General features: G+C 46.6%; 1 protein-coding gene across 2 annotated transcripts in view; it reads right to left on the reverse strand.

Annotated features, from left to right (window-relative positions):
* Positions 1-23467, reverse strand: part of zcchc7 (zinc finger, CCHC domain containing 7) — a 169431-nt gene extending 145964 nt beyond the window's left edge. For both annotated transcript variants that reach the window (XM_084318815.1, XM_084318814.1), the window contains exons 1-2: positions 23424-23467; positions 19839-20417 (exon numbers count right to left, since the gene is read on the reverse strand). In XM_084318815.1, the coding sequence (XP_084174941.1) occupies positions 19839-20360 (522 nt within the window). In that variant the 5' untranslated portion in view covers positions 20361-20417; positions 23424-23467. The remainder of the gene's footprint in view (positions 1-19838; positions 20418-23423) is intronic.
* Positions 23468-23840: the final 373 nt, after the last annotated feature.

Raw genomic sequence — 23840 nt, forward strand, 5'->3', positions numbered from 1 at the left:
TTAGATCTGTAGATACTATATCTATACATATCCCTTACCAACTCTTACTAGTTACGCTGCTGGCCAGTTTGACGTTACTATCATAGTGTCTTCATACCTGTATCACTTGACTCTACATATTAATACTACAACTTTGTACATACATCTGATTAGCACTATACTCAGTAGTACTAATTTATATATTTTAGGGCTGGACGGTATAGTCTAAAATGTATATCACGGTATAATTTGAAGCATAGACGGTAACGGTATATATTATCACGTATATTTATCTTAAAATGTCTATATAAATGCTTCTGAAGGGGTAAAACACTGGTATGGCAGCTATTACTGTACTCTTGTATTACTAGGACATATTTCCCATAGTACAGAGGTATTTTAAGAACATTTATTGTGCAAAACTGCAATATGCAATGCAAAACCTTTTCTCAAGTTACTTCCATCTCTGAAAAACACTTTTTTCATGAAATACAATCAAATCAAGCGGCACAAAGTGAAAATAAGAACTACAGCAGGACAGGAGGTTTCTTTCCCTCAAACAACTCAAACACAATAAAACTCCAACATAACTTAACTTTAGTGTACATGTTTGACAACGTAGAGAGAGAGAGAGAGAGAGAGAGAGAGAGAGAGAGAGAGAGAGAGAGAGAGAGTGATGTAATAGGTTTGAGGTTTGAGCGTTGAGCGTCCTAAGTTGCCGTAGTTGATGATGTCACACCAGGATGTCATTGTCAACACAGAGTTGGAAACGGGAGCAGCCTGATAAAGCGATATAAAGAAACGAATAGCCAATAAATGTGAAGTTATCTTTGAAGCTCTGTTGTCAAGCCTCGTGAATATAACCCCCCCCCCTTTCCTCACTAATGGAACTGGTGCCGCAGAGTCATGTTAGAACGTTAGCTTAGCGGTCCGTGAGCAAGTGGAGAAAAACGCCGTACAATTAAACACTGCAAACGTCGAGTGAATCGTCAAGTAACGTTAACGTCATTGCTACTTTAGAGCTGCTCTAGTCTACCGGTCACAAGGTATAGTCAAAATCCATACCGTAGCGCAAATTCATACCGTGTATACCTTTATATACCGTCCACCCCTATTTTATACCTGTTTAAGCACCTGTAGGGCTGTCTTAAATACTTCGAAGCTTCGTTTGATGGTCATGGGATTCGAATGGGAATTTTTTTTTTTTTTTGAAAAATCAACTCTGCCTCTCTTTGTTAACTACAACAAGCAATGCTGTTTGTTATTTAAGATGAGGTCGGACTCTGCACCGACAGATTTGTGTTCATTGTGCTGCTTTTATAAAGCCTCAAATGACGGCTTACAATATTTCATGAAAGCAAAGTGTTTCGTTTGTCTAAGATTTTAAAAGGTTTAAACTTTACAGCACTGACAAAGTTGAACAAAGTGCTGTACAAGTCCCACAACATAAAAAAAAATATTTTAAAAAGAATAGCGGTCAGGTGGCGTAGCGGAGATTGTGCTCGTCACCAATGCAAGAGGCTGCTGTCTCGACTCCCGGAGAGTCAGCATTGCCTTGGCTCGGGCTGATCGCTATACTAACTCGTTTGGCTGAGTTAGGGGGAGGGGAGCCGTGGGTGGGTCCTGGGCGTTGTGGACAGCGACCCCTACAGTTCGGTCGGGGCGCCTGCTCAGCAAGGGTAGGATCTGGAGAGAGGTAGTGCGACCTTCCACACGTTACACTCTCCCGGTGAGAATCTGCGCGGCCAGGCTGGCTGCCGGCTGGCTGCACATGCGTCGGAGGAAAGCATGTGACAGTCTCCGGCCTCTCGGACCAACAGTAGGGGAAAGTGTGCAACAACCAGGAAAGGGGTTGGGAATTGGCATAACGACTAACAGTGGGATGGGAGAAAAATCGGAAAAAGAAGGAGGGGGAAAAAGATAATCAAAAAAAGAAAAAAAATTAATAAAAAGAAAGATTGCCAAAAAAATTCGAAGGTCAGCCCTAATCACCTGTACATTGTATATTACTATTACACTTTACTGTTTGCTTTACTGTTACATTTGCACTCTGATTGGATGCCAAACTCATTTTCGTTGTACTGTATTTGTGCTGTATAATAACAATACACGGGGCGGTCAGGTGGCGTAGCGGAGATTGCGTTCGTCACCAACGCCGGAGAAGCTGGATTCGCCTGTTCGAATCCAGCTCCCGGCGTTGCTATCAGCTTGGCTGGCCGCTCACACTAATACAATTGGCAGTATTAGAGGGTGGGAAAGCTGAAGGGTGGGTCCTGGGCGTTGTGGACAGCGACCCCTACAGTTCGGTCGGGGCGCCTGCTCAGCAAGGGTAGGATCTAGGAAGAGATAGTGTGGCCTCCCACACGCTACACTCTCCCCGGTGAGAATCTGCACGGCCAGGCTGGCCTGCCGGCAGGCTGCACATGCGTCGGAGGAAAGCATGTGACAGTCTCCGGTCTCCCGGACCAACAGTAGGGGAAAGTGCGCAACAACCAGGAAGGGTGGGATGGGAGATAATAATAAAAAAAAAAAAAAAAAACTTGTATTTAAATCTGTGGTGTCTAACGTTATATATCGTGACACGATACACCACGATACTAAAATAGGACAATACGAACCATGGACTGTGATGATCGTATCATACAATACTTTTATTTTGAAAAGGCCAAAAATAAGATAGATGTTCCTTTATGAATCCCCTTGGGGAAATTCAGGGGATTCATATACAGCACAGGAGAGGGGGGGGTACAGGCAGGGCAATATAAATGAAAATAGAAATATAGAGATAAATAAATAATAAAGATATCAGCTTAGCATAAATTAATGGAAGCGGATACAGACTAGCTAGCCTAGCTGTTGGCCAAAGCCACCTCTCCTGGGCCCTCATTCATCAACGTGTCTTACGCACAGATTTGTGCTTAACCTGTGCGTACGATCATTTCTAAGCAAAGAGTGGGATTCATCAATTTCAACTTGAACTTGACTTAGTGCTTATATTTACGCACAGCTCGGAGCACACTTAGGCCCCGTTTAGACGGAAACGCTAGCAGGTGAATCCGCAAAAATATTTTTACGGATGTGCCTTTCGTTTATACGGAAACGGCGTTTTTACGGGGTGAAACCGCAAAAAAGTGAGACTACCTTCCAGGGTGGAATTCCTAGAAACGCAAAACCTTTGCGCTCTCGTCTAAACTATCAAACCGTATAAATCTGTTAAAACGATGACGAAAGGGTTGTCACGGCTCTGGTCGCGCGTACTGCTTACGTCACAGGTAGCAGGTAAGCGCCAGTAGCCGAGACGTAAACAAAGCAAGTATGTCTGACTATATCAACGGAGATCACTTGAAGGCTACATTGGCAGTACTTTTAAAGACACAAGAATCAGTCCAGTTTTAAGATACGCTATTGGAGCTGGAATTACCGCGGCTGCTGGCACCAGACTTGCCCTCCAATGGATCCTCGTTAAAGCATTTAAAGTGTACTCATTCCAATTACAGGGCCAGCAGGTGCCTCGACTGGCTCGCGCCGTTCTGTGTTCTGAACGTAGCGTTATAGCAGTACTTTTAACCCTTTCACTGCCACACGACAGAAGGTTAACCCTTTACTATCACACAACCGGCTGTCGTGTGGCAGTGAAAGGGTTAAATACACAAGAATCTGTCCCGCGGCGTGAGTGGACCCACTGTCTGTGAGTGACTCTGCTTTGGTCCAATCACATTCCCCATCCACAGTCTGCGAATCAGAGGCAGAGTAGGGCGGGTCTTCACAGCACGTCATGTGACATATGCGCCAATCGTGTGACAGCGGTGCTCCGTCGTTACAGCCTCGTCTGCACAGAGAATTCCACCCCAAAACGCTCGTCTAAACGCAAAATTAAAAGTGAAACCGCAAGACGACTTTTGCGGTTTCTGTTCACAAAACGCTCGTCTAAACGTAGCCTTAGCTGACGCCCAGTGGTAGAATATATTATTACAACAAGGAAATGAGCTTCTGTGCATTAGTTTCAACACTGGCATGTTCTGTATGAACCGTAATTCATTATAGTTCATTGTAAAATAGCAACAGTAGTGTAATTATGGTCAAAACCCTATAAATAGCATTTGGAATAATAGATCTTTCTCTCAGAATGAATGCAGCATGGTTTATATAGCGTTATCGGAATTAACTCCGCATAGCTCAACTCGTTATTATTTTGCGCACAGACCGCAGAAACACGGGAACGTTTTGATTATATTTAAAAGACTTTACGTTAAACGAAACAAGTGGAATTTCGAAGCTGTAAGCAGAATACAAGTCATATGAACACCCACGATATAGTGTTCTTCCCCCTTTTTACTGTATAAGAATAAAAAAACGCATTGCAATGACACCAGGGTGTATGTGTATTACAAAACCCTTGCAATAATGTGTCTTAAATGAATGAAAAGCATACATGCTCTGGACACAGAGCATATCGTGTGGGTGATATGACTTGTATTATGCTTACAGGATTCCACGTATTTAGTTTTACAATGTCAAAGCCTTTTAATGTAAATCAAAACGTTCCCGTATTTCTGCAATCTATGTGCAAAATAATAACGAGTTGAGTTCTAACAAAGAACATATTACATTTACATTTACATTTAGTCATTTAGCTGACGCTTTTATCCAAAGCGACTTACAAGTTCTGTACGACAAGCCATCAGGAAGAGCACAACTCTATCAGCTGAGTAACAATGTTCATCAAAGTGTTGAGTGCTACAGTGTAGGTTAGTTTATTAGGACAAGTGCATGACAGTATGGTTAGTTAGGGTTAGATTTTTTTTTTTTTTTTTTTTTAATTCAGATAATGGTTGAAGAAGTGAGTCTTTAGTCGACGGCGAAAGATTGGACGTGTTTCGGCTGTCCTAACTGGGGTGGGTAGTTCATTCCACCATTGTGGGGCAAGGACTGAGAATAGGCGACTTCTCTTTGATGACCCTCCCGGAGCTTGGATAGGAGTAGGTCTGAGGCGGCCAGAAGATGCAGAGCGTAGGGGTCTTGAGGGTGTGTAGTTAGAGACCATTGACCGGAGGTAGGCGGGAGCAGTTCCCTTTGCCGCACGGTATGCTAGGTCAAGGGCCTTGAAGCGGATTCGTGCAGCAATGGGGAGCCAGTGCAGGTCCCTAAGAAGTGGGGTGACATGGGCCGACTTCGGTAGGTTTGAGATCAGGCGGGCCGCTGCGTTCTGAATGAGTTGAAGAGGCTTAGTGGCAGTGGCCGGGAGGCCAGCGAGCAGTGCGTTGCAGTAGTCGAGGCGGGAGATGACTGTTGATTGGACGAGGAGTTGGGTGGCTTCTTTTGTCAGGAAGGGGCGTATCCTTCTGACGTTGCTCAGTAGGAATCGGCAGGTTCTGGTTGTCGCTGCGATGTGAGCAGAGAAGTTCAACTGGTCGTCGAGGACAACACCAAGGTTCTTGGCGGTCGGGGACGCGGTCACAGCTGCATTCTCGACTGTGATGGAAAGGTCGGTCAGGGGGGAGGATTTGGCCGGCAGGTGGAGCAATTCTGTTTTGCTTAGGTTCAGTTTGAGGTGGTTGGTCGTCATCCAGGCGGAGATGTCGGACAGACAGGCCGAGATCCGCTCAGAGACGTGGATATCTGAGGGAGGGAAGGAGAGGAAGAGTTGAGTATCATCGGCATAACAGTGGTAGGAGAAGCCATGAGACGTGATAATGTTACCCAGTGATTTAGTGTAGAGGGAGAAGAGAAGGGGTCCTAAAACCGAGCCCTGGGGGACACCCGTCCGCAGGGGGCGGGTGGCCGACAGGGTCCCTCTCCATGACACTTGGTAGGAGCGGTCATTGAGGTATGATGACAACCATGTCAGCGCAGAGCCAGCCACTCCCATTCCTGCGAGGGCCGCGAGGAGGATCTTACATGCTGGTATGCTGATAGAGTAAACTATTATATGAATATGATATGATATAAGGTATATACTGGTCCGTCGCATACACTGGTATGCGCAAGTTACTGTTGCATAATGTAGGCTATGGCAGCTATTATATGTAATCCATATAGGCTACCTAATAGTATATGATTTTTAGAGGCATCTATTTTGTTGTCGGTAATACCGACAACAAAATAGATGCCTCTAAAGATCATATAGCCAATCGAACACAACTAATAAAGGCATTCATATTACAGCACGGTTATAATGACACACAACCAACGCCAAACAGTGGTCAACGAACGGTCTTTATTAGTATTTTGAGCTGTCCAGGCAGAATTGCAGCAATGGTCTTAGGGAGCCGTTGATATCTGACATCACCGTTTACAAGTCCGCCTTTTATTTATCCCATAACACGCGTTGTGTCTTCTTGGTTCGACAGCAGTGAACAATCTCCGTGAAGTTTCTCAGAGTTCCGCTCGGGTCAGTCCATTATTTCACATCCCATGGGGGGTGTTTCATCACTTTCATGACCATATATGGATAATCATGCACAAGCATTGACGGTAGAACAAAGTGGTATTCATCAACACGGAGGAGCATAGGACCTGTGTACGCACGGTTGATGAATCCCGATTTTTCTGTGCGTGCACTGATTCTACATTCTGTGCTTACGTGTGGAAATAGAACATATTCTACGTCCACGTTGATGAATGAGGGCCCTGGAGTTTTAAACTAGGCTAGTGGTCCGTATCCGCTTCCAATTCCATTCCTTTGTGCTAAAGCTAGGCTAGCTTGCAGCCGGATAGCTTTCTACTGAACGCACAGAGAGGAAATTGGTCCCGCTTGTCTGACTCTGGAGAAGACACTAAGACAGTAAGCGCATTTCCCATAATGTTGGTGTGTTCCTTTAACCTCAGCCCTAGCCATATTTTCAGAAAATTCACAGAAAAGTACATACCCAAGTAAATTAAAGATTGCTCCACTTCTACAAGGTCCATTTACATGTTCTTGGTATCTAGGGACATCTATGGACCTCTGGGAATGTATTCCCAGTGTCAGAAATATTGTGTCCATTACTATGCTTGAGTAAATTGCAATGAACCAAAGTAGAATATAAATTACGGTATTATTCAGGTTTTTTTCCATATTTGACAGTGAATAAAAGTCTGCTGTGTACTTCGGCGCACGCCTCACATATCGGCATGTAACTCGAGAACCGATGAACGGATTTTATCGCCTGAAACGGCAATAGACAGGCAACAGATAGGGCTTTAATTCGATATATATTGTATTTAAAAATATGCACACCCTAGTAGGGCTGACCTTTGATAATTTTTTTGGAATTCGAAGCTTCAATTGAATATTCCAATTGTCTGATCGCGATTTCCAGTATTGGTGTCTGTTGTGAAGGATCAGATTAAACCGAATATATATATTTATTTATGGATATATATTTAATAGTATTTGTATATCGTTTGATATCCCTTGTATATTCCTTGTACATATACACTGAATATCCCTTTAGTCTACTAACAGCCCATAATAGTTTCATTCTCTCATTGGACAAGAACTTGGCGCCAGCAGCCAAGCCCCTTGGTTCAAGTTCAATCGTGCCGACGAACATGTCGTTACTAGCCCGGTTCCGCGTAGGAATACGTCTGGCGAAATACGAATGGTACTATTTGTTCACAGCGCATATATATATGGCGCAAGTAAAGTAGAACTTCCTTTTAGTCCCTTAGCCCTTAGTTCTTTACCCTCCAACCTAGTGGCAAGACGTTAAGCCTCACCCACGATACACGTGTGGTGCAGTATGGTCAACTTGGCCTCAGAATGGCATTGAGACATCGTGTGGATTAATAGTTGAATTGTCATAGTTTGGCACTATACCGTCGAGTGGGACGTATTTCTATTAAGTTAATAATAGTCTATTATGTATGGTGCATCGTTCGGTTAGAGTTATAAAGTGAGCAGTACCCCCATCGTTTTCCTCGCGTTATCTAGAGTCTTAACCAGGCTGGGCAGACCACGTGTGGTGCTTTCATCCGAGGAGTTCTGGGCTAGGACGAGTGGACCTGCACATTGGATTACCTTACCCGGACGACGGCGAGCCCTACACGGCTTGGATTATCTACTTGCTTTGGGTGCTTTGATTATGCCATGGATAACAGCCAACACTGGTGAGTGTTGGAACTACCCCCGAGAGGAGTCCAGGTGAGACGGCGCTCTAACCCGAGTGAGGTCGCCTCACGTCTCTTCGTTGTGGACCGGCAGCTACCGTCTACAAGAGGGCCCAACGGTATTCATCTGTGGACCAAGGTTCTGTGGGCACCGTGTTCAGCACTCTGAATTCTCCCAAGAAATCGTTGGCCAGATGGGATATCGCCAGCGGCTCTCCTAACCCCCCCCCCCCCCCCCCCTACTGACTTACAACCAGCAGGACCCCCCTTTAGTATATCCAGCTATAATCATTAAGTACCATCGCTATAGTTCCCTAAAGAACCAGGTTGTATACTTGCTTCCTGCGTAACCAGAGATTGGACATTCAATATTGATTTGCCTACGAATACTCATTTGCCTTACAAGTGCATTCAAATCATAAATGTCATTACGTGAACGTTGTATATACCCTTTGCTATATATTAAATATTCGACTTATACATTTGTGTGGACTTGGTTTCATGGTGGGAAAGTGTTCATCATATCTATATCATGTACTGTGTGGCCAGTAGTTAAAGTACATAAAGCGGTAGTGGTTTAATGATACCATACTTATCAATACAGTCAGGGAATTGTACCCCTCAGTTACAATTGGTCCTTCGAGCCGGAGGGTAACTAGTGTAATATTAATATAGTGTTATTAATATTGAAATGGCCTATGATGAACACTCCACGAAACGGTCCTCCTAACGTAGAACGCCCGCGGCGCAGACGACAGCCACCTCCGTACTTAGAGGATTACGCTGTCAGTCAACTACCTAGCCTTCTACAAACGGTAAACGCGGTAAAAGTAGAAAGTAAAATTATGTCTGACCTTAACGACCAGGTTACCCCGACCACAGAGGCCCTAGTGGGTTCTAATGTAACTGACCAAGCTCACGGTGGGGACCAGGAGAGAGCTGACATGCCTTTACCCCCCGCCAATACCGAAGAAGTAGTCCCCGACCAGCCCCGGGAGGAAGACAACCCTACAGAGAGAGAACTCTGCACGGAAGAAGAGGAGGAGAGCGCCGAGGAAATAGAGCTCCAGGACTCCCCAACGAGTACCGCCAGGAGCGGCTCACCTCTACAACCGTCTTCCCCCAGCGAAGCGGAGAGGATGCTATCACAGGCGTTCCTCGTCAGCCTGACAGCCTCTACCGAACGCGATCGACTCCAGGGTGAACGCGATCGACTTCAGGGTGAACGCGATCGACTCCAGACACAGCAACGGAGCGAAGAAGAGCGCATACGCCTGGAGATGAGACGCCTTCAGACGGAAGAGAATATGGCAAGAGACCGAGCAGACACCCAGCGTGCCGCTGCCGGTGCCCAAAGAGAAGCAGAGCGCGACCTCGCTCTCATCCAGCGCGAAACCGAGCGCGACAGACTACAAGCCGAGCGCGACAAGCTACAAGCGCAACTAATGGAGCAGCTGATCCTCAAGGCAACACCCTCTCCCTCCGCCAGGGGTTCAAGGAACTCGTCGAGACAACAGTCAAGGGCAGCGTCTCCTAACCGAGCAAGCGACCCTGAACTTGACCAACAGACCAAGCCTATACCCCCCGCAGACCCCCTTCCCCGACCGGTCCAAGCGAGACCCAGCTACAAGGAAGGAGCAGCATACACTGCGGAGAAGCTAAATAAACGACTACAGGATCTAGAGGACCTGATAGAAGAAGAAGAGGGAGAGGAGGAGAACCAAGCCCGACGACAGCACAGTACTCCACCGGACCAGGAGGTCCAGTACAGCCCAGGCTATACCCCCGCGGCGCTGCGCTACAGACCCCCGACTCTATTCACGGGTGAGCATGACGCACGACCAGCCCCGAGGAATAGCACCTGGACCAGCGGGCCATGGTACCCTGCCGGTACCAGCCCACAGAGAGGCGCAAGAGGAGACTCGCCTAGGAGGCCTCTCCCCCAACGCTCGCCGATGTATCAGCCATCCACGGCGTCATACATTGCCACACCGACCATCCCAGACTTCACCCATGAGAATCGGGCACAGTACACGGAGCTCCGAATGTGCTTAGAGACAATGATGGTGGATGTCGTTGATGAACGTCACAAGTATGCAATATTACTGAAGCACCTGAAAGTACCCCGAGCGCACAATATAGCGCTAGCCTATGCCACCTCTACGACCCCATACACCGCGGCTCTAGCAGCGCTGGACCAGAGATATGGACGTATATGGGATTACGTAATCCAAGAGATAAGGCATATTGACCGCCTACCCCCAGCAACAGACAATCGCTCATTAGACGACCTGTCTATAAAAGTGCAGTCCCTGCTAGGGATGCTGGGAGCGCAACGAGAAAAGGGTATGCACGAGCTATACGCCAACTCTAACGTCGAGAGGATTTTAGAGAAGCTGCCACCCGCCAGACAAGAGCGCTTTAGGCGGCAGAGAGACCACCGTGATCCTAACGGTCCCGAACCATCCCTCCTCGATCTAGCCGACTTCCTGGCGAGAGAAGTCAGCAGCTTACGACTGGATACGTTCGTGCGGAGCACACCAAGCTCCAGAGAGGGACCCAGGAGAATAAACGATGGAAGAAGATCGGTGACTGTCATGCACCAATCAGAATCAGTACCGAGCAGTAAGAACCACAGTACCCCCTCGAGAAAAGAGAAGTGGAAGATGGTGTGCCCGTACTGCGAGAAGGAACACTGGCTGTCACAATGTGACCTGTTCACAAAGATGAATGCAGAAGAAGTGAGTCAATGGATAAAGTCCAACAGGCGCTGTTACCGATGTGCGCGCAGTCACATGGCAGCCGAGTGCCGCCTAAAGAAGAGGTGCAGTCGGTGTGACGGAGCCCACCTAGATGTCCTACACGACAGTAACAGAAGAAAGCCTGCACCTGCACCATCGAGCAGCACAAAGGCAAGTGTCATGTACATTGACCCCGCCAGCAGCAGCGGCGCCCAAGTGCTCTTAAAGGTAGTCCGTGTAACATTGAGCTACCAAGATAAAGTCATGGACACTTACGCCGTCCTTGATGACGGGTCAGAGAAGACCCTTCTGCTCGCGTCCGCTGCGGCCCAGCTGGGACTGCGGGGGAGCGAGAACCAAATGACGATTCGGACAATAAGAAGAGATTTAAAGACGATAAAAGGCGAGAATGTCTCCTTCACTATCGCAGCAAGCGGGCAGCCAGAGCGACGGTATAGGATTACAAATGCTTTCACCAGCCAAGAAATAGGACTATCACAGTACACCTACCCCATCGCCAAGCTGATGGATAAATATGTGCACCTGCGTCAACTACCTATCCCGCTCATAGACGGCGCCACCCCGACCCTGCTGATAGGCTCCGACCATGCAGACCTCATAGTCCCGATAGACCGGGTCCATACAGGACCCAGAGGCTGTCCTGCAGCAGTCGAGACCCGCCTAGGATGGACCCTCGCTAAATCTCTCAACCGAACAGCAGCCACTAGCTGCCTCCACTCCAGAGTGACAGAAGAAGACACCACTCTCCTGCAGCATGTCGAGAGGCTATGGACACTAGAGACAATGCCCTTTAAGAACGAAAAGAAAGACATTCGTTCTAAAGAAGACATTTACGCCATAAACCTCCTCGAGCAAGGGACAAAGAGAGTCACAGTCGGCGGAGTGATGAGATACGCAACTCCACTCCTGAGGCGAGAGGGAATGCCCACCTTTCACGCCACGAAAGAAGCTACGGAGCGGTATCTATTGAACACAGAGCGGCGCCTAGCCAAAGACCCCGCTCAAGAGAGTGTGTACCGCGCTGAGATTGAGAAGCTAATCACAGCGAGACACGTAATGAAGATTGACATTAAAGAGGCCGATCAGACGACCGAATCATGGTACGTGCCGCACCACAAGGTCCACCACAACGGCAAGGATCGCATTGTGTTTAACTGCAGCTACCAGATCGGATCCCAGAATCTGAATAAAGAGCTCTTGCCCGGCCCCACACTCGGCCCCTCTCTACTAGGCGTGCTACTACGCTTCTGCCAGGACAAGGTGGCTATCAGCGGGGATATCAAAGGGATGTTCCTGCAGGTGAGACTAGTGGAGGAGGATAAGCCCCTACTGCGGTTCCTATGGAGAGAGAGGACCGGAGATGAGCACCCAGCCATCTACCAATGGGAAGTCCTCCCCTTCGGAACCACATGCAGCCCGTGCTGTGCTACATTTGCACTACAGAAACACGTCGCAGAGGACCCAGCAGCAGATGAAGAGGTCCGACACAGTGTGAAGAACAGTTTCTACGTGGACAACTGTTTACAAAGCGTTTCGACTCAAGAAGAAGCCGAGGTTCTCCTACTCAAGCTACGCGCCTCCCTGATCAAAGGCGGCTTTGATCTCAGGCAGTGGGCCAGCAGCGACCCGCACGTATTGCGCAGCCTCTCCCCCGCGGACAAGGCTGCCAGCAGCGAGACCTGGATGGCGACCATCCCAGGAGAAGCCCAAGAAATGACACTAGGATTAGTCTGGCGCTTCAAAACAGACTCGCTCCACTATAGACACAAACCCCTGACCACGGAGCAGGGAAGGTCGACGGCGATACCGACCACCAGACGGAGTGTGTACAGAACACTCGCCAGACAATATGACCCGTTGGGATGTATTCTACCTTACACCACCAGGGCAAAGATGATTGTACGAGCACTATGGGACAAGGACCAGGGCTGGGACGACCCAATACCCGCACCCCTTGCCTCCACATGGAGAGAGTGGGAGACGGAGCTCCGCTCACTCCCAGGCGTCAATATACGCCGCAGCTACTTCCCACCCACAGTGAGGCCAGAGACATGCAAGATGGATCTACACGTCTTCAGTGACGCCTCCGAAGTAGCCTATGGATCGGTGGCCTACTTGCGTGCCCAAGAGAAGGGAGGAGAGATACACACTGCTTTCATCCTGGCTCGCTCAAGAATAGCCCCACGAAAGCAACAATCTATCCCGCGTCTAGAGCTTTGCGCAGCCCTAGCAGGAGCGCATCTAGCCACGTTAATCCAACGTGAACTCACCATTCCGGTGCACAGAACAATCTTGTGGTCAGATTCCACGACAGTACTCACATGGATCAAGTCTGATTCATGCAGATACAAAGTCTTCGTGGGAGTCAGAGTCACCGAGATTCAAGAGTTAACAGAAGCAGCGAGCTGGCGGTATGTGGACACCAAACACAACCCAGCTGACGTCATCACCCGGGGAATGTCCCTAGATGACCTCACCCGTCACAACATCTACAGTGACGGACCAGAGTTCCTCAAGCTCCCGGAAGGAGAGTGGCCTACGCCCACCCCACGGGAGGTGAGTAAAGAGGAGGCTGAGAACAAGAAACCTATGTTCTGTGGACTGAGCACAGTCGCCTCCACAGACCCCAACATAGATGACTGCCTCACCCTACAGAGTGCGCAACTAAAGACATTTCTGAGGCACCACCCAGAGATTCAGCCCACTGCCGACATTTCAGCAGCTGACTACGAAGAAGCAGAACTTCTTCTACTACAACGAGCCCAGAGAGACTCGTTCCCCGATGAGCTAGACTGGAAAGCCCGTCCCATCAGACAGCAGACTGCTCCACCTGGCACCCGAGAGTGACGCCCATAATCTCATCAGAGTGGGTGGTCGTCTGCGGAGAGCCCCCGACCTACCAGATGACGTTAAGTACCCGATAGTCTTGAACAGCCGACACAAGGTCACAGAGCTGATCATAAAGAAATACGACGAGGATGTGCACCACGCAGGAGCCGAGAGAGTCTTCGCGGAGATCAGACGTCGCTATTGGATACTTCAAGGAAGAGAAGCGGTGCGATGCTTCCAGCAAACCTGTCTAGACTGCCGAAAGTGCCGCGCGCAGCCCAGCATACCCCGGATGGCTGACCTACCCCCCTGTCGCCTCCGACTCGGCGACAAGCCATTCCACTCCACAGGCATGGACTGTTTTGGCCCGTTGTATATAAAGAAAGGAAGAGGAACCGAGAAGCGGTGGGGTATTGTATTCAAATGCATGACCACCAGAGCGATACCTATCGAACTCCTTCCAACCATGAGCACAGACTCATTCCTTATGGCCTTCCGAAGATTCACATCACGGAAAGGAAAACCGTCTACATTGTTGTCTGATCACGGGACAAACTTCAAAGGCGGAGAAAGAGAGCTGAGAGAGCTTCCAAGCTATGGGCCCAGAACTTAAGACCCACCTCGCTCCATCCCAGATTGACTTCCAGTTTAATCCCCCGAACGCACCCCACTTCGGTGGAACCTGGGAACGAGAAGTACGTTCTATAAAGACAGCCCTGTACGCCGTGCTTGGGGCCCAGACTGTAGCGGAAGAAGTCCTAATGACAGTCCTCACGGAGATCGAGGGAGTATTGAACTCCAAGCCCCTCGGCTACGTCTCCAGTGATATAGCAGATGTCGACCCAGTCACCCCCAACACACTCTTGATGGGGCGGCTGGACCCCGCGCTACCCCAGATAATGTACAGGCCTGAAGAAGCGAACGGCCGAAGAATGTGGAGGTACAGTCAAGTACTAGCTGACAAGTTTTGGAACAGCTTTCTACTCCACTACCTACCGTCTCTACAGACCCGCCAGAAGTGGGTAAAAGAGAGAGACAATTTGACAGAAGGAACAGTCGTCATGATTATCGACCAGTCACTACCCAGAGCTATGTGGCCGGCTGGCCGCGTAAGCAAAGTGATCACCGGTGCCGATGGCAAGGTCCGAGCAGCTGAGGTGCTCGTCCAAGGGCGAACTTACACACGACCCGTGGCGAGGCTAATAGAACTGCCCAGACTCCCAGACACTATCGATGATGACCATGACCCCATGACTTTGTGAGTTGACTGACCCTTACAGCGGACCTTGAGTGGTAGACAGTGCGGTTAATCTGTCTCTGCTTAGCTAATTAGGTGGGACTAATTAGGGGGCGGCTGTTGTGAAGGATCAGATTAAACCGAATATATATATTTATTTATGGATATATATTTAATAGTATTTGTATATCGTTTGATATCCCTTGTATATTCCTTGTACATATACACTGAATATCCCTTTAGTCTACTAACAGCCCATAATAGTTTCATTCTCTCATTGGACAAGAACTTGGCGCCAGCAGCCAAGCCCCTTGGTTCAAGTTCAATCGTGCCGACGAACATGTCGTTACTAGCCCGGTTCCGCGTAGGAATACGTCTGGCGAAATACGAATGGTACTATTTGTTCACAGCGCATATATATATGGCGCAAGTAAAGTAGAACTTCCTTTTAGTCCCTTAGCCCTTAGTTCTTTACCCTCCAACCTAGTGGCAAGACGTTAAGCCTCACCCACGATACACGTGTGGTGCAGTATGGTCAACTTGGCCTCAGAATGGCATTGAGACATCGTGTGGATTAATAGTTGAATTGTCATAGTTTGGCACTATACCGTCGAGTGGGACGTATTTCTATTAAGTTAATAATAGTCTATTATGTATGGTGCATCGTTCGGTTAGAGTTATAAAGTGAGCAGTACCCCCATCGTTTTCCTCGCGTTATCTAGAGTCTTAACCAGGCTGGGCAGACCACGTGTGGTGCTTTCATCCGAGGAGTTCTGGGCTAGGACGAGTGGACCTGCACATTGGATTACCTTACCCGGACGACGGCGAGCCCTACACGGCTTGGATTATCTACTTGCTTTGGGTGCTTTGATTATGCCATGGATAACAGCCAACACTGGTGAGTGTTGGAACTACCCCCGAGAGGAGTCCAGGTGAGACGGCGCTCTAACCCGAGTGAGGTCGCCTCACGTCTCTTCGTTGTGGACCGGCAGCTACCGTCTACAAGAGGGCCCAACGGTATTCATATGTGGACCAAGGTTCTGTGGGCACCGTGTTCAGCACTCTGAATTCTCCCAAGAAATCGTTGGCCAGATGGGATATCGCCAGCGGCTCTCCTAACCCCCCCCCCCCCCCCTACTGACTTACAACCAGCAGGACCCCCCTTTAGTATATCCAGCTATAATCATTAAGTACCATCGCTATAGTTCCCTAAAGAACCAGGTTGTATACTTGCTTCCTGCGTAACCAGAGATTGGACATTCAATATTGATTTGCCTACGAATACTCATTTGCCTTACAAGTGCATTCAAATCATAAATGTCATTACGTGAACGTTGTATATACCCTTTGCTATATATTAAATATTCGACTTATACATTTGTGTGGACTTGGTTTCATGGTGGGAAAGTGTTCATCATATCTATATCATGTACTGTGTGGCCAGTAGTTAAAGTACATAAAGCGGTAGTGGTTTAATGATACCATACTTATCAATACAGTCAGGGAATTGTACCCCTCAGTTACAGTGTCCATCTGGTCCCGGACATAATTTGGCACAACTTATGGATCGAGTGTGCCAGATGCGTTTCGAAGTGGTTGGATGAAGCGATTTACTCAGCTCCGTCTAAATTTAGCGCCCGGAGGGATTTAAATGTAACACACGGTCTGGAACAGGGTTTATTGCACTCTTGATACTGCCACCTAGCCGGATCTGGCCGGTACTGCACCCTCAGGGTCCCAGTATGCCTTTTAACGGCAACATACAAGTCTGTGACATTGAATAGAATATTAAAATCGGAAAAAATTTAAACAGACCAAATAACGAGTTTACTCGTTGTTGGCGTTCAACGCATGGCGCCCAATAATGAGTAAACTTAATGTCCAGATCAGACAGATTTGCTTTTCAGCAGCTGGAGGCAGCTTTGGTGTCGTTAACAGTTTGCAAGTGAAAGTGTGATAATAATGTGGATAATGCCGTTCGAGGTGATGATTAGGGGACATGCAGAGGAAGGTGGCGCTAGAAGCCGCAATAGGACCTGTGAATGCGTACAAAATGTCCCACAAAATGTCCATAGGCCTATATCACAATTTCACAATTTGTGATATTATATACTTATATTATATACTAGTATATCCCGCAGTGGCGGTCCTGCGCAGGAAAATGATGTCTATGTAAAATGGATGAACGTTTACAGTGGCCTACCTATCCATAGTATTCATTATACAGTATTCAATGACATCTTAAGCCCAACGCACACGGCGGGCGATTTTTGCCAGGCGACCGACTTTTTAAGCGAGGCGACCGACAGAATTGTATCGCATCCATTGTTATGAATGAGACAACCCACACGGCAGGAGATTTTTGAGCGACTTTCTCGCAGCAACTTCTCTCGCCTCGCCTGGCTAAATATCGCCTCAATCCTATTTTTGTAGGCGACGGCAGGCGACACAGCAAGGACAATGAGGATATAACATTACTTCTACTGGTGTATCATTTGTAATATAAATGAATTTATCAATACATTCATTGATCAATAACCTACGTATTATTACCATGCTACTTATGTTAATTATTCATTAACAGGAACAATTTAAATAAATAACGTTAGTTGGAGAACTTAAGGTTTAGTGGCCGCTTGTCATTAACTAATAAATTGACAATGCGCCATGATGCACCTACTAGATGTTTTTATACTCGGGTAACAAAAGAAGTTGTGGGTGTTGACAGAGTTTAATGTCCAGGCTGCAGCTGATGTAGTTTGTAAGGTTTATTGTCCAAAGAAAATTATGGTTGAGAACAGAACAGTTTGCGTCTTCCGTGAAAAAAACACTCTCTCAGCTGCATAACAATACTTGTCCAATCGGTGGTAGTGAACGTATTGTAGCGATCAGTCATGCAGTAATGTCAGGAAGAATGAGGAGAGGTTGTATTCGTATATGGTGGTTTAATTCCAGCTCAATATGGGTTTTACAGGTTAATACTTCCCTCGTAATGCACAACACAGCTACCTGCTAATATGCTCGCTTCACGACAACCTAATGTCCGGTCCGTCCTCTCATATCTCCCGGGGGAAACGACACCCGCAACTAAACAGAGCGACACATATAGCTTATTATAGCAGAACGGTCTGGTGTGGGGTGCTAAGCGATTGTCGTTGAGCGACAGACGATCGCATCGCCAGGCGACGTCGGTCGCCCGCCGTCTGCAGTCGGCTTTAGTCGCAAACAACAAGTAATTGTAATCAAATATCGGGTGAGGATTGATTATTAAACGACAACGTGGCCAATTAGCTGTCGCATTGCGCCATATTGTATGGCAAAACATGTAGTGAGAATAGGGCTGCCGCGGTTACTGCATTATCGCGATATCGCCATCACGTCACGCCCACCGCAGAGTCAAGCTGATTCCCGCATCACCGGCTGTTTTTTTTTTTTTTTTTTTTTTTTTTATAATAATAATAATTATAGTTGTGTATACTATAGCCTATTTTCTTCACGCCATGTGTTCGAAAGTTTCCACTCGCAGTTGCGCAGTTAACATTCTGATTGAACCCCAGAACTTTTTTGTGTTGAGCGCAGTTGCTTTAGCTGGTGTTAATTCGCTGGCCACTGGGTTGAACAAACGATTCCATGACGTTATTATCTGTTATGCAGATAGATAGGACAGTCAATTCATTCCTAGTTGGTTATTGAACCAAGCGTTTGGTTAACGTTAGCTACCGCGAGTCGGACTCGCGACCAGCAGTTTCAAGAACAGGCTGAACAGCCAGCTGTTTTCAACCAATATTCCTGCTGCAAAGTAATTCTCTTTAATGACAACACTGGAATAAAGATAGACATTTAACATTAGACTAGAGGCTATAAAGAATAGACTACCACAGAAATAAATGCATTCGAAAAGTTTATTTAGGAAAGAATTATTTTAACATTACATAGAATTTTTTTTTTTAAATTGTGGTTACCGCGGCGGTGAGAATTGTGAGAAAGTGAGAATACTATTAACACTTTGAATGCCCATCACGAGATATCTCGGATTATCAGCCCGCCCCCTGAATGCCCATCACGAGAATTCTCGTGATTTTTTTTTTATTAGCGATCTGAATTCATATTTCATCAACAGAGTCTACCGTTGGTAAACCAGCTCCACCAGGCGCTCAGATGTGAAAAAAGCCTATCGTCTCCCAGATGGTAATGCACCCTTTTGGATTGGACTCAATGAAAATGGATGAGAGAAAAAAACTCCGGAATTCACATTTTACTTCTCACTCATGTAACCGGAGCCAATCAGATTAATTGTGGACCCTCAGCACAGCGTGTAATATGTATTTTACAGTATACGCGTTGGATCAATAAAAGGATCGATTTTTGGAATGGCGATCAGGAATTAGAATAATCCATTTGGATACCATCTGATCTCAGGGAAGGAATCTATTTTACCAGTCTTAGGATAATCAGACCTGTTTTCACGGAGATATAAGCTTTTCCCCTATATGTGATATGGCTGTTTGACTGTGCGAGCGATCAGGAACTAAGTAGGGATGCCCCGATCACGTTTTTTGCCACCGATACCGATCACCGATCGTCTTGAGCCATATCGCTTTTTCTTGAAAACGAGGGCTTTTCAAAATGCTATAAAACGGAAATGAACCGATAAAAAAACAATCCGCTTCGACAATGTTGACTGGAAAATTAGTCATTGATAAGTGACGGGCAGATTAGACACATAGCCATAATTTAAAACATAGATTAGGCGATATTAATGCTAACATTGAAGTGGATGGTGGGCATTCAAGCACTAAATGTGCGCCCCCTGCTGGGCACTGAAAGTGTGAAAGAAGTCATTCAATAACATGGTGAAGAAATTCAAAGGAACTCACTCACACTCATATACACACACACACACACACACACACACACACACACACACACACACACTCTACCTGCTGGGCTGGAGTAGAAGCCTTCAGGGCGCGTAGCTTTGACTTCCGACCCTTTAGGGCACAGACCCCATCGTCTGTGTCGCCATCAGAGACGGTGATGACATCAGTACCGGAGTCGATGACAATGACCTCCTGGAATACCGATAACCTTTGACCTTTAGGATCAACTTTCCCTTTCTGCTTTTTTTCGATTTGATCCTCCTTCTTCTTCTTCTTCTTCTTCTGCTCTGTGTGTCCCTCTGGGTGTTTCCATGGACCCCCCTCGTCATGAGATGGCTGTTTAGAGTTCTCCCCTGCTGCAACACCAGCTGGTACATCGTCTGTCACCTCCAGTGGCTCTTCATCCTCTCCTTCCTCTTTCTCTCTTCCCTTGTCATTCTGTCTGGCATTAGAGGAATAGTGGAGTTGACTGTAGAGCTGGAACTCGAGCTCACTGTTGACCTCTGACCCCTCAGATTCCTCCTCTCCCTCCCTGTAGAGTTCATCCTCCAGTTCCTCCCGATCCTGGTAGCCACAGTACATCACCCTGGAGAACCCTCAGTACAGACACATGCACCAGGAGAGATGAAAAGCTGGTCTCTGCAAGCCCAAAAAAAACAAAGAGCACAAGAGATGGGTTATCATATTTGTAAGAATTAGGGATATATACCTATACCTCATTGTTTGGGGTAAAAAAAAAAGATATGTGCCCAAAATGCAGAAAATCAATAATACAGATACCCTGTTTTAGCCTGGTATGGACTCCAATGCGGGTATCAATATTGATGCATCCATAGTACTGATCATTAACTATCTTTCACCCCATCCTAGTAAATGACCAGTGTGTGTTTATACTCCTGTAGCCAAAGATACCTCTGTCCAGAATGACAATGGTCATCACCACCACTACCATCTGCAACACTGACTGATTGAAAACTTTATTAACAGATTGCAGAATGGGTACAATACAGTACAGCTAAAGACTAACAACTGCTAAGAGGATGAAGACCAGAAAAAGACTTGTCTTGTTTACATAAGGGTCCTCCATTTTCAATTCATCAAGACATTTATGACATACAAGACACACAAGGCTGTGACTGGAATGATTGGAGCAATCAGGAGGTTTTGGCCAATACAAACTCTGAAAGAGACACTGAAAGATGCAGACTGTGGTCTTCTTCTGGTCAAACCCATAAAGGATCGTTTGTACGACTGAAAAAGAACACTGTTAGGGTTACACCTCGCTCAGCCCATCCCATTGAGTTCCTTAGGATTGCTAAGCTATAGGCTACACAGTAAAACACACACACACACACACAGGGGATAGAGAGAAACCATCGGCCCATTGCCCTGGCCAGTCCTGCATGTCTGTGCCATAATGGCTGGAGATGATTGGCTCCCAGACCGCACACACAGTGGAAACGCCACGCTAGGCAGTCACAAGCCAGTGCCACCCACCAGGGAATAAGGACAGAAGAGCCTTGCTTGGATCTGGATGTGTAAGAGTGAGGGAGAGGGAGATACGAGATTAGTGGCATTTCACTATTTCGAAAGCCTTTCTGGTGATTCTAAGGAGAGATATGAGTCAAAGCTCGCCCTGATTGACTTGAAATCATGTCCATACAAGACACCTGCAGACCATTGGGAGAACAACCCAGACATGGCCATCTCTCAAATACCCAAATGTGTACCACTACCTGATCAAACATCTACCTAAGATTAGATAAGATAAGCTCCTATCTGTACTGTAGTACTACTACATTGTTGGACAAGCTATGCTAGCTGTCATGAACTAGAGCTAGCCAGCCACTTTTTCCTCCGTGATGCCTCCTGAGTCATGATGCTGGTATTATATATAAAACTTGCGATTTGGATTTTTGTTTTTGTTATTAGTACAAAACGTAACACAGCAGCTCGTTGGCATTGTGATACACTGAAGAAAATTACCCTGATTGTGTTTAATTTGCCGCTTTTCCAATCCGTTTCTGCACTAAATGAAGCGTTCACAATGTACCCGGGGGGGGGCGCTAAAAAAGGCACTAAAAACAAGATTACAAACATCACAAAACAAACTGGTCAGACTACTACTTGACCTTACTCCTAGAACCCACGTCACCCCTGCCCACTTTGACTACCTAGGATGGCTTAGAGTAGACGACAGAGTACAGCAACTTGCAATGGGCCTGGTCTACAAGATACACTATATGACTAAGGTACCCATGTACATGTCAAAATACTTCCCAAAGGTCAGTGAATACCACAACCACAACACCAGAGGGAGCTCAACACCCAGATTCGGCTCAAACAAGGGACTAAACACGTTTTGCAATTATGCCACATCAATGTGGAACGCCCTACCCAAAGCTATAAAGGAATGTGAATCACTACCCACTTTCAAAACCACTCTCAAAGAGCACCTACGGGAGGCTGCAATTCGAAACTGGCCACCGTAAATGTCCAACCCCCCCCCCACCCCCTCCTAATAGACAGTCTCCTCCCCACCGTATGTATATATTCTCTCCCCACCGTATGTATATTTCTCTCCTACCCACCCCCTCCTAATGTACAGTCTCCTCCCCACCGTATGTATATTCTCTCCCCACCGTATGTATATTTCTCTCCCACCCACCCCCTCCTAATGTACAGTCTCCTCCCCATCATATGTATATACTCTCTGTCAGGATCTATGGGTAACAGTACTGTATATTTGCAATGCATATCGTATATGTCACAAATGTAACAGTACTATATACCTGTATGTCATGTATGTCCATATGCCATAAATGTCATGATGTCATATGTTGTGTATGTCATAAATGTCACTATGAATTGAAAATGGAAGACCCTGATGTAAACAAGACAAACGTCTTTCTCTGGTCTGCATCCCCTTAATAATTGTGTGTATTGAGCCGTACTGTATTGTATCCATTCTAAATAAAGTTTTCATTCATTCCTGTTTCCCCCACGCCGTAGTTGCGTAGCAACAACAGACAGGAAGTTGACTTCGAGAATTCTTAGTGCGTTCTAGTAGACTGCATGTAACTTAGTCATTTGTGGCCAGTGTTGTTCTGTCCCTTCTTCAGGGTTAGGTGAGGGGAAGGCAGTAATGACACATAACCCGAACAAAGCATAAAGCATAACCACAAACTAAATAGCAACAATCAGTAAGTAAGTATATATAACTCAAAGGCACAAGGTGATTTCTGCAGCAATAAGTAGCTTGTAGCCCTGCTAGCTAGCTAACGGTACATGCTAACTAGCTATCAAACTGCTCATAGTCTAGCTCCTGGACCTTAGTCGTAGCAGTTGTTTTTGCCAAATTATTTGAGTCGACAGTTACATAGTACAGGATTTATGGGGGAATCGTTAGATTGTGCCGCTGTGATTTGTAAATATCAACAGTAAATTAAATCGTTGTATGACATGATGTGTGTTTCCCTTATTCCCACGTGTGCATAAGCTCTGTAGCCTGGTCGGATGTAAACAAAGAAGCCCTTTCCTTCTAAACACGGATGATAAAGACACTTAAGTATGTCTATTTCGTAGCCCTTACTGCTGAACTCTGGCCATGTATCATGTTTGAAGTCAACTGACATAAAGACTCACCTTTTATACGCTGTACTCTAGCTACAGGTTTCAGAGTAGCTCGCTTGCTCTCAGGGAGACCAGAGACAGACCACATGAGAGCAACCACTTCCGGGTCTGTCAAAGGGGAAATGGGTTGGCCCACCGTAATGCCCCACTCTGCGGAATCTGTTTTTTTTTTCTTTATTGGTTACAGTCTTTGACAACGTGTATGACAATGCAAGGTGGTATGGTGTACTGTAGGCTCTCTGAACTAGATCTGATCTTGTCGGTACACTTTAGAACTTTATGATGCCCTATGCCTTAATAAATGGCATGATGTCATATATGTTGTGTATGTCATAAATGTCACTATAAATTGAAAATTAAATGGGGGACCCTGATGTTAACAAGACAAACGTCTTTCTCTGGTCTGCATCCCCTTAACAATTGTATGTA

The sequence above is a fragment of the Notolepis coatsorum genome (assembly GCF_963971535.1).
Source record: "Notolepis coatsorum genome assembly, chromosome: 7".
Taxonomy (NCBI): Eukaryota; Metazoa; Chordata; class Actinopteri; order Aulopiformes; family Paralepididae; genus Notolepis; species Notolepis coatsorum.